The following is a 15,904-nucleotide window of genomic DNA, read 5'->3' on the forward strand; positions in this document are numbered from 1 at the left end:
TGAAGGACTGATGCCCTGCTGTGCTGACCTGCTTTCTTCTGCCTTCTTGCCTGGGTGAAAAGGACTGGACCTACATATGTTGTACCCAGGACTCCAAAGTGACTCCAAAGGCTATTTGGCTGGTCTCCCACAGGACAGAAGGCTCCAGAAACATTGAACCAAGCAACTGGACTCTGCCATCAGTGAGACCTACCCTGCCAAGTGGTGCTACCCCAGTCCTGGACCCTTGAACGTGGGCCTGAAGGAGCTATGCGAGCCCATCATTGGATCCAGCAGAACTGGTTCATCTCCTCTGCTGCGCGGCATAAACCTGAACAAAACCGACACATCACCTCAACTGCAAATATTGTCTCACCACAAGGACTCCGCATCAACCTTGCATCCCACATCGAAACAGCTGCTGTGCAAGGTTTCACTTACGCAGGCACTCGCATCGAAAATCTCTCATCAACAGCAGCCTTAATGACAATAAAAATTCTCACATCGTAGCTCTTTGGAGCTGACGTATCACCTCTATTGCGCTTTTATTTCATCTTCTTCTACTTCCGTTGCTGAAAAGGATTGTCACCTTAAATATTTTACTTTTGTCAGTATGTTAAGTTGAATAAACGCAATCACCAGTTCAGTAATTCAAGCATCTGCTTTTATTCTTCAATGCACCTTACAATCATGGTGAAGCAAACTAGAGAGAGAGGCATTAGAATCTTTTGGGTTTGAAAGTTAACACAGTATTTTAAAAGATTTACATTTGTTGTTGCTGTGACAGTGACTGTGGTAAAATGCAAATAAAATGTAATTATGTGGTGCAATGAAGCTGACCAACAGTAAATGTTAAATGTCCACAGCATATGGAGTGCAATGCAGAAACAAAATTGTATTCGAAAACATATTGGATTTTTTTTGTGTTTGCAAATTGCAAGTGCATGAGTCCTGATGACTGCTCTAAAGAGAGACTGCTCAGCGTGAGACGGTCATGCATAAGACATGAGTGTTAGCGTTCAGGCATGTCCATATGAGATGACTTTGTTTTGTTATTTGCAGTGATCCTGAAGAAGATCTCAGCGTTGACCACGATGATGATGACTCCACTTCACGCTGCAGGGCAGGAATTGATGCTCACTGCTCCATTGATGAGAGCTGCTTTGCTGAAGATCACTGCTTTACCATCAATGAAAAAGTTGCGTACGCAGCCAGTGAAGGAGCCACGGGTTGTTAGGGTTGATGCTAACATTGATTCTAATGGGTACAAAAGAAAAGAAAAAAACTTTGTTAGAGTCATTTTAGTTGCCTACAGCAAACTAATTACATTTGTAACCCACTCGGAATGCCTTTCTCATTCAAATGATGAAAAATACACATCACTTAAGTTAATTTCCTTGTACACTATATGTATTGCATATATATATATATATATATATATATATATATATATATATATATATATATATATATATATATATCCCACAGTTTAAAAGATATCTGTTGCACTTAAAAATTAAGTTGTACGTAATTACTCTTCATAATAGACATTTCCAAAATATTCCAGCAGCAGCTGGAAAAAGACTTTTATTTCTGTCAAGGTTTGTCAATGAATTTCTGAAACAAGGAAGAAGGACATGATCCTATTGTGTTCTAAAGTATTGCTCCAACAATTGAATGTTCTATAGGACAAATAATGAAGCATACTCCTTTTATTGCTGTTTACTTCTGCATGCATGTGCAACCAAACTTGTCTATTGTTAGTGTTAGCCGAATACACCACAGGTTGGGCAGACCTCGTGTTTCAGTGATATAATTTATGTACAATATACTGTACTCCATTAAGCAATCAAAAGATAGCGCAACAATCTTGTCAGGTCTATTTTGATGAATTCTCAGAGTAGCATGAACTCTCCAGAGCTGAGCACATCAGTTGTTTGCAAAAATAACTCACAGACGTTACATACAAAACAAGAAAGACTTACATGAAATTGAGATTATCATAAGGTGGAATCAAGAACGAGAGTGACAAACAGCATTGTGATGAGCTTAGAGTGTTAGGACAAAATATAATGAGGTATCTGAAGGTAAGGCCCTCTTACATTATGAGCACTTTAAGCTGCAAGCCTTTACAGGCATGTCATCAAGCAATATCATAAAGTAATCAGAACAACACAGGTTTCTGCATGGTAGACGGCTATAACTATGGGAATTATTGTTTCCTACAAATGTGTACTTAAGTGACAGGATTTGAAATGTAATCATTAGAAGCATGAATGTACTACTTTAGTTTGATAACATGATCTGCCCCAGCAACATCAATGGTGTATATATAGTTTGGATAACACAGACTGTTCAGTTCAGGATATTCTGTACTAACATTCTCATCTGTTTTTATTTCTTCCTGTTACAGTGAGTCTTCAATGAGAACCTGAATTTTATACATCTGGGGACATTTGACCACAATTTCACTGTGCATATTTTCAAAGGTTAGCACCGGTGGCACTTTGCTCAATCCACTTCTATGGCATGGTGGGAGCATGCAGTGCTCCCTTTTTAGCCCACAGGCCTCTTTGTCTTCTGATGCCCTCCACATTCCTCCATCCTGTAACCCACATGGCCTCTACTCACATTTACCACCTTATGAGAAAAGGTGGTAAATTGGAGCAGAACTATCCTCAGAATCAGGGATCAGCACATACATTTGGACCTGGTAACCCTGGAACTTCATGGTAATTCCACATTCTGGGGACACAAATTCATAATTGCATGGTGCAGAGGTGCCAGTTATTTCGAATCAGGTCATTTTGGCACCCCTCACACTGGAATCCATAATATTCCCCTAAATCACTAGGTTAGTGTCATTTTTGTGCGTTTAGTCAATCGATTTAAATCAAATCATGCTTAACCTTCACCGGTGTTATGTAGTTATGTAAATGATGTTGTAAATGCCCTGTCTTTTCAATCATGTTTACTATAACTACACCTTTTAGACTTATTTCGTGGGTGATGTGTCAGTGTTGTTTACACAACAACATGACATTGTATAAACACCTATTAACATAACATAACAAATATGGATACCTTTGTTAAAATAAGTTACTAAATGTAAGTCTTGAGATTTAGTATTGAATCCAGTCTATGTCATTGAAGTAGGTCATGGAAAAGTGCTGTTAACAGAATTAAATTCTGTGGTTTGTGCTACTTTGCTACATTCAGCAGTGGTGAGGCCAATAGGCAACGAATCCGGTGTTCATATTCAACTCACAGAAAATAGAGCATTTTACGAGAGGATGTCCTAGTGGGACATTTGCTCAGGGCAAAAGGCAGGCTGAAGATTAAAATATAAATTTCCTCCACACTTTGACATGATATCTAAGAAATGTTCAGCCAAAAATTCTGGAACAAAGTTTAGTAGGGGACTACAGTTTTACCCACTTATATGAACCACTCTTATCCCATTGTTAGTTTTGTTTTCCACTACACATTTTGTTCAGCAATGTATCCAGAATTTTTGTCATCTCTTTGTTTTTAAATGCCTCAGATTTGGTTCAGAAGATTAGTGTAAGGCTTGGAATCAATACAAATTTACCACACAATGAATGCATATGTATCTGAAGCAATGATACTTTAACCAAAACATGAATTTGCTTGTTTAATCTTGTGCTTCAACCATAGTGGAAGATGACAAGAAAATCCAACTATATATACTAGAGTCAAAAAGAGCAATCAGTTGTTTCACTTTGTTTTTTACATGAAATGCAGTACTGAAGAGACTATCACAACATCTTTTTAACTCCAGCAATCTGTTTTATTCAGTGTGTTTTAGAAAGCTGATTGCTACTGTTACTGGTTTCACAAATCAAGGTGGTTAGGGACATCATGTAAAGGGTGTGGTCCATACATCCAAGCTATCAGCAAATTGGAATTCACACGTATCTGCTTATGTTACTAATAAATGCCTGATTTCAGTAGTCAGGTAAATAAATGGGCAATGCTGACCTTGTTGCAGCTACTCTCTTCCCACCCACCCATCTGATTATAAACTCTTAAAGAAGCTTGCATAACTGACTTTCCCAAAAATGTATGGAACTTATTATAAATAAAAAAAACGGAATCAGCCTGCACTTCATCAGCTATACAGGCCCATTGAATTTTTGTACTGAACAGATATTTAAATACATGTTTAAATACGTTAATACTTTGATCGTACACCTAAGCATTACAGCTTGCTATTGAGTATTTCCCAAAAAGACATACATTTGGTCTTTGAGGCACTGATGATCAGTTTTGTTTTTCACTGGGCAGTAGTCAGCAAAGACAAAGTGCTAGAGTTTTTTCTCGATTTGACAAAAAGTTCAAAATCGCCATGAAAAAAACACAAGAACGCAATGCGTTTAGCACCTACACAATCAACATCATATACCATTTTCAATAGATGGGGGTTCACAAATAAACAAAATGATCAAAGCTGGAGCCAGAAACCCTATTCATGCCTTACGGCATGGTGAATACAGAAATAATCTACTGATTCTTTGTTGACCTAAACGGGAACTCTAGCATTATTGTTTTTATGGACATGCATCAAATGTTTTACCGAGCTGGAGCCAGACCATCAACATTTAGACACATCCACTACACCCACTGAGCTCAAGGTGGGTGTTTATTTTTCAAATTCATAGAACTAAAGACCCACACAACGTGGGAGTTTTTTCCCCAGAATATGTGTTCATGTGTAGTGTGATAACTTACATTGACAGCCAGCACTTTGCATGCTGTGAGAGTAAGCTTTCCATCAACAAAGTCAATGGAAAGCTACCAGTACACCCTACTCTAAATAGAAACAGTGGACGAGAATTTGAAGGAGAGGTATTCTGTCCACAAAACTGTCAATCAGGCCCTTTGTGATTAGACGGTTTATTGTGGATGAGTGTTCAATAATTCTATTCTAATGTGCGCATAACTTCATTTGTGTTTAGCAAGAATTTCCCTAAGATGACATTCAGAAAGGACCTTGGCTGGAAACTTTGCAATCAGCTCAATTACCCTCCTATCAAACTGGTATCATCTGCTTCTGTCAATGTTTCACTCTGGGAAGGCTCTGGTTTCCAAAAGGGCATTAAAAGGTTAACATAAGTATGGCGCACCAAATAGCAAACTAAGCTTCAAAGATCAGATGTGTTCAGATGGGTTCTGGTGTTTTACTTGAGGACTGGTTCCTGGTTAGTAAAGAGAATCACATAAAATAACACCCCTATTGGATCATTGAAGAGAGGCAAGTATAGTCTGCTGGGTCCAAATTGGTTCTGGGATATTGCTTGCACAGACAATTATTTCTGATACATGACTCATTGTTATGAGTCAGACTTACCCGTTAAGTTGCAAATGACATGACTGACTGATATTCAGAAGTTCAACGTTATTTGACCAAATGCAGGACTGTCCATCCCATTAGTGGTTTTAATATAGCCTTATACCTGCTATTAAAGGCCCACTCCAGCGTTAAAGGCCCAAGTCGAAGGCGAGGGACTTGAACAAGGGTGCAGGACTTTAATATCCGGTTTTGCCCAGCTACGAAGGGCTATAAGGCTATTAGAACATTCTGCCACTAGAGGGCAGAATGTTCTAACAAATTAAACAAAGGCTTTAAGGAGCGCGAGGGATTGAAATCCCCTCAGGCTCCCTGAAGCCTTTGTGCACAGTCAAAGCTGTGAACAAATAAGCATTGGAATGTTGGAGCTCCGGGCTTATACCATCCATTATAAGCCCAGAGCTACTACATTGTTTTCAATGGAGCTACCAACATTCCAATGTTCATATAATAATTAAACAGTTCTGTATATCTCTGAACACCACTGTGATTCTTGAAAGAACATAAACACTAAGGTCACCTTCACCTTTCTTTCCCAGTTGAAAATACACTAACCTGGAGAGACAGTGCATTTAGAATGGATAGCTTAGTATTTTCGTTTCACACTATGGGTCTTAATTTAGAGTTTGACGGGTGGGTTACTCTGTCACGACGGATATCCCTTCTGCAATACTACAAATACTATAAGATATATTAGAACATTGGAATGTTGAGCGATGCATTGAAGACAATGGAGTGCTCTGGGCTTTTAATGGCTGATAGAAGCCGGGATCATTCCAATGATGTTATTCACAGCTGTTGCTGTGAACAAAGGCTTTATGGAGGCTGAGGGGATTTCAACCCCCACAGGCTCCGTGAGGCCTTTGTTTTACAAATTAGAACATTCTTCCATCTAAGGGGTGGAATGTTGTATTAGCCTTAGAGCCCTTTGTAGCGGGCTGTCCCGGCGATTACTTGTCCGCTCCTTTGTCAAAGGCCCTCTCCAAAATGCTGGAGCGGGCCTTTAATGGCCTGTAGAGCCTGCTACATCTGGCTCTAAGGCTATAATGTACTTGTATAACGCAGAGGGAAGGCCTTCACGTTGTGATAGAGTAAATCATCCATCAAAACTCTAAATCAGACATTATATCTCCAGCCATATATCATTAGAGATACGAACATATGCACAGTCTCATGCCACCTCTTGTGTGAAGTGTGGAAAAAAACCTACCCGGTACACCACCAACAAAAACAGGTGCCTTCAAGTCTTCTGCTTTAGAATCCAGTGAAGCCACTGCCTGGTTCATTTCAGAGTCCACATCCAGCTGAAGCATTTTTGAGTTTCTGATAACTAAAATTCAATAAAAAACATAAGATCAAAGTGGGTGTTGCATCATTTGCATGGATGCATAAAAAAGTACAAATGAGAGAAGGGCTTTACTGGTGCCTCTGCCGTATTCACGATGAAGGTGTCTAAACAGACACTAAAATGTGTAAGAGTCTGTTGCTGGGTTAAAAAGGAGCCATTTATCAAATGTATGTATGTATGTATGTACTATATATAGGTGGAGTATATAAGTCAACCACACACTGAACAAAGACATATTCTTTTAAACTGTATTGATAGTTGTATTTATTTCATTCCTTAGAAAGGCTGCACAGATCTTGCAGTAGCTGGTGACAGAGAAGATTAGTGGTCCATGAGTAGAAAGGTGTAGTTGATGTTGCCTTGATGAAGTGTCGACGGTACATGACTTAATGAATATATTCATATGAGGAAGTTAGGAAAGTTCCCATTCTGCTACTGTGAATGGTTTAGATGACTATAACAAGGTGGATGATTCGAAGACATATGGATCTTAGTGGGGTTGTTAATAAGGTTAATTTGAAAGCATTATTAAAGGTTTAATCGTGTATCAAGTGGCTGGTGTCAGTGCAATGAACTTACCTTAACTGTGCAAATGGGCAGGAGCATTTGGTGTCTGTAAGGACGTGAAGAGTTTGAGGGAGGTGTAGAGGCAGGGGGTGCAGGTGGGATAGCCTATGCTACTTGAAGGCAGGCAATTTAGATGGCACAGTAAGATTGTGTGGGTGGTAAAGTAGTAGATTTGTCCAGGGAATTGGCAGGTGTATGATGGAAAGTGTTTGCAGTAGTTTAACATGCCTCTTGAGCACTAGGATATTTGGTTTTGTTGGCTGACACGAAAGGAGGTTTGGACTGATCTTGCAGATGTTAAGCAGGTTATGCTGTGAACCTTAGATGTGAAAGCAGACAGAGAGGGAAACACATACAAGGAAGCAGACTGAATGGGAAGAAACATGCGCTGGCGGGTATGATAGAGGACAGAAGGGATTTTCACTTACCTGTTATTCTGTGCCACCTGCCATCACACAGACTCTGCCTGGGAGTTACAGTGGTGGCAAACTCTTTAGTTCCATCATAAACCATCACAATAACCTTAAAATTAAAAAAACAGATTCATGTCAACAATTTTACAGTAAAAGTCTTGGTGAAAACACAGCTTTAGACTAATGTTTAAGACTGAAGATATCAAGCCATTTTGCGGACCGTGCCAGTTGCCCCAGTGCCCTGTTTGTTATTGCTAAATTGGCATCAGGGTAGCTGTCAGGTGTCTGGCACTTCTTTTTTTAAGGCACAATCTCACCTTCCCTTGTGCAAAACAGGCGCAAGAATAAACTTCCCAGCCCTTGGCAGGGCTGGGCATATTTGTGTAAAGGAGTATGTGCTTTCCCATAAACAATAAAAATATGTACGGACATATACAAAGTAGAAGTAGTGAGAGGAAAAGATTAACAATTTAAAAAAGAAACAAGTGTTTTTCTAAATGTCTCCAGGTGTTCTTAAACAGTATGAGGAACTATAGAAAACCACATCATTGTTACAAAAGTAGCATATTTCAGCACTTCTTGCTCAATCGATGCATAGGAGTTTAATTTTTCATACCTTGGCTGAAAGAGTTTTGGTATCCCCCACAAGCCCTGGCCAGATCCAGGGAGGGTAAACAGTAAAGACACTCCTCTTTTTCATCTCTTCCTGGCCAGGTGTAAAATGCCCTGTAGGGATCCGCATATATGGATAGGCCTAAGGCGCCCATCCTATGGACAGTGGAGTACCAGCTTACTGGATACTGCATTTCCGCAAATCACACAATGTTATTGACTGTCGTCTGTACTGGATTTATCAGTGGGAGGATCCATGGATCCACAGCTAGTTGCAGATGCATTAGGCATGTGCACTGCAAACTGATACCATGGAATCATAAGTCATGAAAAAAGGAAAATGAACCACTGCAACTGTGCATGGTAAAACGCCAAGCACAATGAGTTCTGCAGAACCTTCTCTGGGTTTTGTAGCCAATGCCTGCTGCACACTGACAGGTTCATATGGTTTGTGCGAGACAAACAAACACCAGACCTGCATGAAGAAAGTATTGCGCACAGGCTTTGTCCATGCTTAGCGGTTTGGAAGGAGTTGGTCTTCAGCCCGGCCCTTTCCGATATCTGACTGTGCATGGCTGTAAAACATGCACAGAGATGGGGCTGGTGCAGGACCTAGCCATTTGCCAGGTTTACAGTACCATAACATTTATATATGTAAAGTACACGCTCACTTAGAAGGGTATCTTGGTGCTGAACAACAAATGTTTATTGTTACCCAAGTCAATGGTACTCAATTGATCAACTTCAGAAGGATGAAAGGCTGAGTGGTCCCACCGGGAATTGAACCTATGACCACGAGGTCTAACACGGGTGCCTACAGTGGATGCAATAGCCATCAAGCCACCAGACCCTGCTTTGTGCTGACAAGCTGCTGCACACAGCCAAATGTCATGTGCAGTTATTTTGTTGGGACAGGGCCTGGGTGCAGGCCCTGCACTCAGTGTCATGTGCAGGTGGGACAGGTACTAGGCTTTGCTTTAGAACACACCATGTACCTAGAGCCTTATGTGAATGGCTGAAGCCCAGGCAATCACCTGCACTGGAAGGACCAGAGTGATTCCTACTAACTAAAATTATTTCAAGCATTCAATCCATTACTTTTTTAATTGAATTATCATTTGCATAAAGTTTAATACTTATGTTTTAAATGTATCTCCTGGATAAAACATTCTGCATTTAAAATTCAAATGACGTGAGAATACTACATACATGAAACCACCCTTTATTAACAGTGATATATCATGCTCAGACTCTAAAGTGCTTCACACAACTTCTTACCTTTCCATAGGTCATATGTATATTCAAGTACTCCCCATTCACCCTCTGAACATGTACTAAAATTCCAGAAATGCTCCTTGGTCGTACTTCAAACTCAAGTTCAAACTCCAAGCCCAAGCTGAGGGAATCATCTGAGGGAGGAATGGATATCAATGTTATCAATAGTGTCTATCAAAACATTTCAACGCATAAACAACTTGATGAACTGACCATTACTTTTTTTCATATACAAAAATATATTCAACCTTTATTGGACACATTACCATGTATGTTGAAGAATATGTTGGTTTAATTTTTTGTTTCTGACTATGACGTATTACATAATATAAGAGAAGAGCACCAGAAGAACTATGACAAATGCAGACTGTGCCAGATTTGTTAAGATCAATGTGGCAGAACAAAGACCAGCTACTCCTTGAGTGTGTTGAAACATACCATCTAACAGGCGCACATGTTTTAACCTCATCCGCGCTAAGCGTTTTCCCGCTGTGTGCTGACTTTTTCTAAAACCCGCGTTTCATGACGAGCTCAGCTCGTCATGAGCGTACGAGAGGCGTAACTCATGACGAGCTGAGCTTGTCATGAGCGTCGAAGGGGTTAAGTAGCGCTAGAGCTGTCTGGTGATGAAGGGGTTGTCTTTGATATTCGAGTAAGAAGTTACAACCCTGTCATGGATCCTAACATGATCAGTGTTTTTTCTGTAAGATGTGTTCTGCATACTCCTGAAGTTGTCTTCTAAATAGTTTTTGAAAGCTAGATCCAGACTTTTTCTAGTTGTTTGAGTTGGACCTTTCACTAATAGCTGAGGCCTGGTGCTTCTGTTTAATTAATTACGTCTGTTGCCTTTTTGTTGCCAGAGGAGTCACTAATATGGTAAAGTCTCCAAATCATATGGTTTACTGTGGAAAGATTAGCAAGTGTAATGCCAAAAGTAGTAAATTATGCAAGAAGTAGTGGAGTTCCCTGGTTTGCAAAAGACAAATACTATATTGAAGGAGGTGTTAGTGTTGAGTGCCTTCACGCCTAGTTCAGTTTCATGATAATGCCAAGCTCTTTAGTGCATGGTAGTTCGATGGTATAAATATGTTTTTGGTATCTTGATTCAAAGGAAAAAGGGCAGGCAAAGTAGTCATATTTATAAATGCAAGAATGCCTGAGAAAACATACAACTACTAGTTATGGTAATAAGTGCAGTAAGTATTACATTGCAAATTGTTTCTACAGCTCTCTCAAATAATACCACACAAAATGCAGCAACTCATTTGTTTTTATGCATTACCAAGAACCACATATCCTCCTCCTGTTGAAAAGTATGTTCCTGATTCCAGTGGACCTTCAAAGCATGGTGTGACACCGAAGGACTGAGAAGCAGCGATGACAGAGCGGCCATTGAGCTTCAAGTTGCTCAGGCAGCCACTGAAACTGTTGACTGAGTTCTCCTGGGAAAAGAGAAGAGTCCATTGTAAGTAAAGGTGAAATTCATATTCCGGTTACATTGACATGTAAGTACCATCACCCCCATTCTGGCTTTGAAAAACATGCTGTGCCGTGTGTCCATCTTGTCACATAACATTTAATATTGCAAGTCCCCTATTTTGGGCTCATTCTTGGTTTTCTTAAAAATGTTCATGCTTTCTGACATCATTTTCTGCCATGACATGTCATGGCAGAGCTAAATACTTTAAAAATAAAATAATTCCAGCCACAGTAAAACAAAAAAGTGAAACATGTTTTTGGGGCAGTTTGACTAAGTGCCACATTTCTGCCGTAGATCAAGGGAAGCTGCAAAGAAGAAAAGACGAGGAATATTTGTACAAAAAAACAGGTCAGGAGGTCCAGAAATTAACAATATGTTGTCATCATCTTCATGTTCAGTAATATCTTGGGTCTTCTGTAGGCTATACCTTTTTTGTAATATGGTGGGCAGGGCATCCTCCATGTTTGTGACAAAGTATCCTGTCTGCCAAACTCTAAATAAGGTTATTGGCCATCTTAAGTGGACTACACATGGCAAGAATTTAGATATTGTAAGCTTTGGTGGGCTAATATAAACATCACAATATGCCCGAGTGGTGGAAGGGAGGAATTGCATTTCTCCTCCAACTGAAATGATACCTGTCCGCTATCTCTGGCACAGAAAAAGCTCCCTATCCTATGTTTAGATAAGGCGCTACATTTTTGGGATGGATACCACCACTTTTTCAATAAAAAATGTGAAATGTTGAAATTTCCTACTTAAAATTTCTCTGTAGCCGACATATATTATTCTCAGGCCTCAACTGGTGGAAAAATACCCTGTTGGGCGAAACAAAATGTACCACATGATTTGGTATTACAGCTCAGATGCAAATGTTATGTTCTGTGAGTTTTACCTGCCTGTGTATTGCAAGATTTGATCCTGACTGGACGCCAAACAGCACATAAGGTTAGTTTGTGCCCCTTAAAATTATGGCTATCATGCTTTATTAAAGCTCTGTTACTTATTCCAAGGTGGATATAAGGGAATCGGGTGCAAAGTGCGCAGTCTGTGTTTACCAGGCATGCAATTTGCATCAAGAAGGCTGCACTATTTTTGTACTAACATTTGGCACATGACGTTTATTTTCTCATAAAAACTCTCAAGTTGTTGGTTTCATGTAGTAGATGAAATTGTTCTCAAAGTTGAGTGTCTCTAAAACTGTGTCTGTATCAGTTTCTCTCCAAATATAATAAAGTTTCTAGTTAAATGTGAAAATACCGGGTGCAAATGTATATCAGTTTGATTTAGATTTTACAGTCATTTCTGGTCTGGCTTGAAAACGCAGCTGTCTGCAAGACCTGTTGTTGCTAATTCTTTAATATGTACATAGAGTGCGATACTCACTACCCCGAAGGAATATTTCTATCTCACCTCATGCTCTCATCTTTTTGGTGAACAATTACAACTTCTTTTGGGTGTTTGCATAGAGGTGCACAAGGGACAATTTTTATTCTAGAATGTAATTTAGATAATTACATACGCTATTCTTCATGTCACATTTGCAATGTATCCTTTTCTGGCATTTGTTCCCGTGCAGCAGATGTTTTTCCTTGTTTTTCTTAGGATCAAGTGCAAAACGGTTTGTAATATGGCCGTCCAATGGGGCTGTTACTTTGTAGATAAGCGTGATGCCAATGTGACCAAAATCTTGCAGCAAAAGCTGCGATCAGGCAAGACTTTGGTTGAAACTGGGCTATCATCTTGGATCGGGACATCTGATTCCCAATGCTTCTTTGAGGTTATTGCACAGTAAGCATCGATATTTTGTACAGTGATTGCCAAAGTTAAGTCCATTCATTGTTTACCAAACGCTGTCAGAAGTGGGATGCTTTGACAATGTTCACCACACAATGCCACCAAGTAACAGAAGGCCATTTTACTACATCAACCGAAGTGTGTTAGTGACAGTCATTTTGTTGTGCACGCTAACGAATCAAACTATAAGATCTATCAATGTTCACATTTAAAATATACCCTTCATTTCATTGACAGGGACAATATTTCATTTCGTTTTCGAAGAGGTTGTATATATTTTCACTAAATGATGGTTAAGGCTCAATTTTAAATCTAATACACGTAAATATAGTCTTTCACAAAATGGGTGCTTTTAGGTAAAATACACAGTCATACAGACATGATTAAGATAGGCTTGTTTCAGACCATGACAAACTTCAAAATGAACTACTAATAACGGAATTGCATCTAACCTGCCATCTGCAGTGCAATTGGCTACGTGGAAAGCTCACTTCCCTACAGCACATTAATGTATGTGTAGCTGCTCTCCTGGAAACCCTCTGCCTCCCAAAGTTCGAATTACACACCAGAGTCCCGGAGGGCATTATCATGCTTATAGCATGTTTATGTTTCATATCCACTAATCCATGAACACATCACAAGACTGCTTTCTATATTTTCAGATCACTGTGTCTCTGTATCTTTGTCAACTGAACTGTAGTGTGCTGGGCTAGTGGCAACAAATAGGCAAAAGGATGGTGGTGGTCAGTTTGCTTTTCTAAAGGAATTCTTAAAAATGCATACATTCATTGAGTGGCTTTCAGTTAGCTGTTCTCGTCCATTGTTGTATTGTAGTGACATTCACATTTTGCTTCAGTGCATAGAGAATGAGGCAATGGGTCAGCCCATTTGTGTGGTCAGCCACTGGTTTCCTTCTGTGAGAGTGACAGCATTGTGCCAAAGCACAATGTAGTCATTCACAGAGTAAATAGTCTGATAGAGAAAACGGTTGATTTATTATGTTTTTGCCTATAATATTTTTCAAATTTCTTTAAGACGGTTGGACAGCTGCTGGCATGCTGCAACTGGGAGTCCTTTGCCTCTACCCTATTGACCCGCTTGTCCTAAAAAATTGTGGTGATCCTGGATTTGTAAATATGGAAGTGGGTGTTGTAGTGTCTTGTGTTTTATGAAGAGTGGGACCCTTATGGTCCCTAAGGGACTCCCTAGTCTAGTGAAGTTAGTGATTGGGTGTGGTTAATAAAATGTATGACGTAGTACACTTAACGGTTACACTCTAAAGAATAAAGACCTGTAATACCAAGCTCAATGTGTGGCGTAATTCATTTTACATGCTACCAGGCTGTGGAGAATGCTAAAGGAGGTTGAGAACAGCTTTTGCTATGGCTGGAATGTCCCTTGTCATCAGAGCTGCATGAAAAATTGGAAAAGTTGACAGCTCTGTTACATGGTAATGATTCCATCAATTAGAGCCATTATTATTGGTTGTTTATTTGAGAATAATAGTCCGCCCTCAGGTATGGGTATGTCATTTCCTAGTTATAAATCGTGTTAACTTAATTTACTTTCTCAATTTTGCTTCCCAGATTTATTGAGTGGAAAGGATTAACTGTATGCTGAGAATTGTCTAAGACCGATTTAGCATTCTCAAATGTGTTACTTTCACTGACCTTGTTTTCATTATTCTCAATTTCTGCAAATAGTTTCTTTAGGGTCTAATCTACAAAGTGCATTTGCGGTTGCAAACCCAACATTTTGCATAATCAGTGGGAAGAGGCTTTTTCAATCTACAAACACCCTTTTATGAGTCAGAAAAGTTTTTTCTGAATCTTAAAAGGGCTCCCCAATCCTTTCTAAATCGCCACAAGGAGGGCCTATTTACAGGTTACAAAGGTATGTATCAATAGTTTATGACCACAATTGTGGTTGCAAGCCATTCATCAGTTACTGATCCCAGAGTTGGGTTGGTAACTGATTCGCAAAGGAGAAGCTGAATGTTTGGACATCTTTCCCATTACGGAATAGTATTGGCCTTCTCAAACTGCATATAAATTATATATTTTTTTTACAATAACAGCGATGGAGTGCATAGAGGTTTTTTCCTCCTTTTGAAAATGCAACTAGAGGAAGGGTGGGCTTCTGTGCCTTGCAGGACTGCATCCCTGAATTCACAGTCAATCAGAAAAAGCTGGGAATTGCAACATGCCTGATAATTATTCAATAGGCAAGTCATTTTGCAGCTCTCTGTGACGGTACAATATGCAATCTATGGCCCTAGAAACACACAGTACAGAGAGAAAAATGTCCCTATGAAGCTGAAGTTTTTCAGAATATTTATTTATGTATAAATATTGTGGGTGCATTACTTACCTGCAATCCCAGGCGATAATGTGCACGTTAAGACACTCAATGTTTTGTGCTTTCCTTTCGTAACGCAAGGCAAGGTAGGGCGATACATAACCTAGAATGAGATTATTCAAGTCACGCATGGCCACCTTGTATGACCTTGCATGGCATGGTAAATCTGGAGTACAGCAAGCCAGTACAAGTCTCTGTCTTGCGTTACTCTGCCTTGCAAAGATGTTCCCTGGGTGGAGCTTGGGTGTTCCCACGCTTCTACTCATGGATTTTGGTGCATTCTCAGATTTACCATTAGTGGTGGACCTGGGAATGCGTCAAAATGCTACATCTTCCCAGGGGAAGCACAACAAGGAGAAATATCTTTATTTCTCCTTGTTGTGTCCTCTTTCTAAGTGTGCTGTGTTCTGCAGCACACTAAGAAGAAGCGAAATTTCTCTAAGGATTGTTTTATGCAGGAAGGTCTTCTTACTTCACAAAAATCATCCTACTTATAATGCAGGCACCCTTGCTCCAAGGTGCAAGGTTGTCTGCATTGGCGCAAGGCAGCACATTGTGCACCAGTACAAGGACAGGGCAGGACTGTGCCATATAATGTTAAATATGACACACTCTTGCCCTCGCCCTTTCATTCAGCACAGTGCAGGAGGGTGTCTTTCTGAGTTCTGTTGTGTGAAACCTTAATAAATCGTCCCTTCAGTGAG

The 15,904-nt window shown here is 39.8% G+C and overlaps 1 protein-coding gene across 1 annotated transcript in view; it reads right to left on the reverse strand.

The window, feature by feature from the left end:
* Positions 1–621: 621 nt before the first annotated feature.
* Positions 622–15,904, reverse strand: part of LAMA4 (laminin subunit alpha 4) — a 467,067-nt gene continuing 451,784 nt past the window's right edge. The window contains exons 36-40 of the mRNA XM_078648567.1: positions 10,848–11,007; positions 9,569–9,699; positions 7,694–7,787; positions 6,561–6,680; positions 622–1,236 (exon numbers count right to left, since the gene is read on the reverse strand). Coding sequence (XP_078504693.1) covers positions 1,091–1,236; positions 6,561–6,680; positions 7,694–7,787; positions 9,569–9,699; positions 10,848–11,007 — 651 coding nt within the window. The 3' untranslated portion in view covers positions 622–1,090. The remainder of the gene's footprint in view (positions 1,237–6,560; positions 6,681–7,693; positions 7,788–9,568; positions 9,700–10,847; positions 11,008–15,904) is intronic.

This window comes from Lissotriton helveticus, chromosome 6, assembly GCF_964261635.1.
Source record: "Lissotriton helveticus chromosome 6, aLisHel1.1, whole genome shotgun sequence".
Taxonomy (NCBI): Eukaryota; Metazoa; Chordata; class Amphibia; order Caudata; family Salamandridae; genus Lissotriton; species Lissotriton helveticus.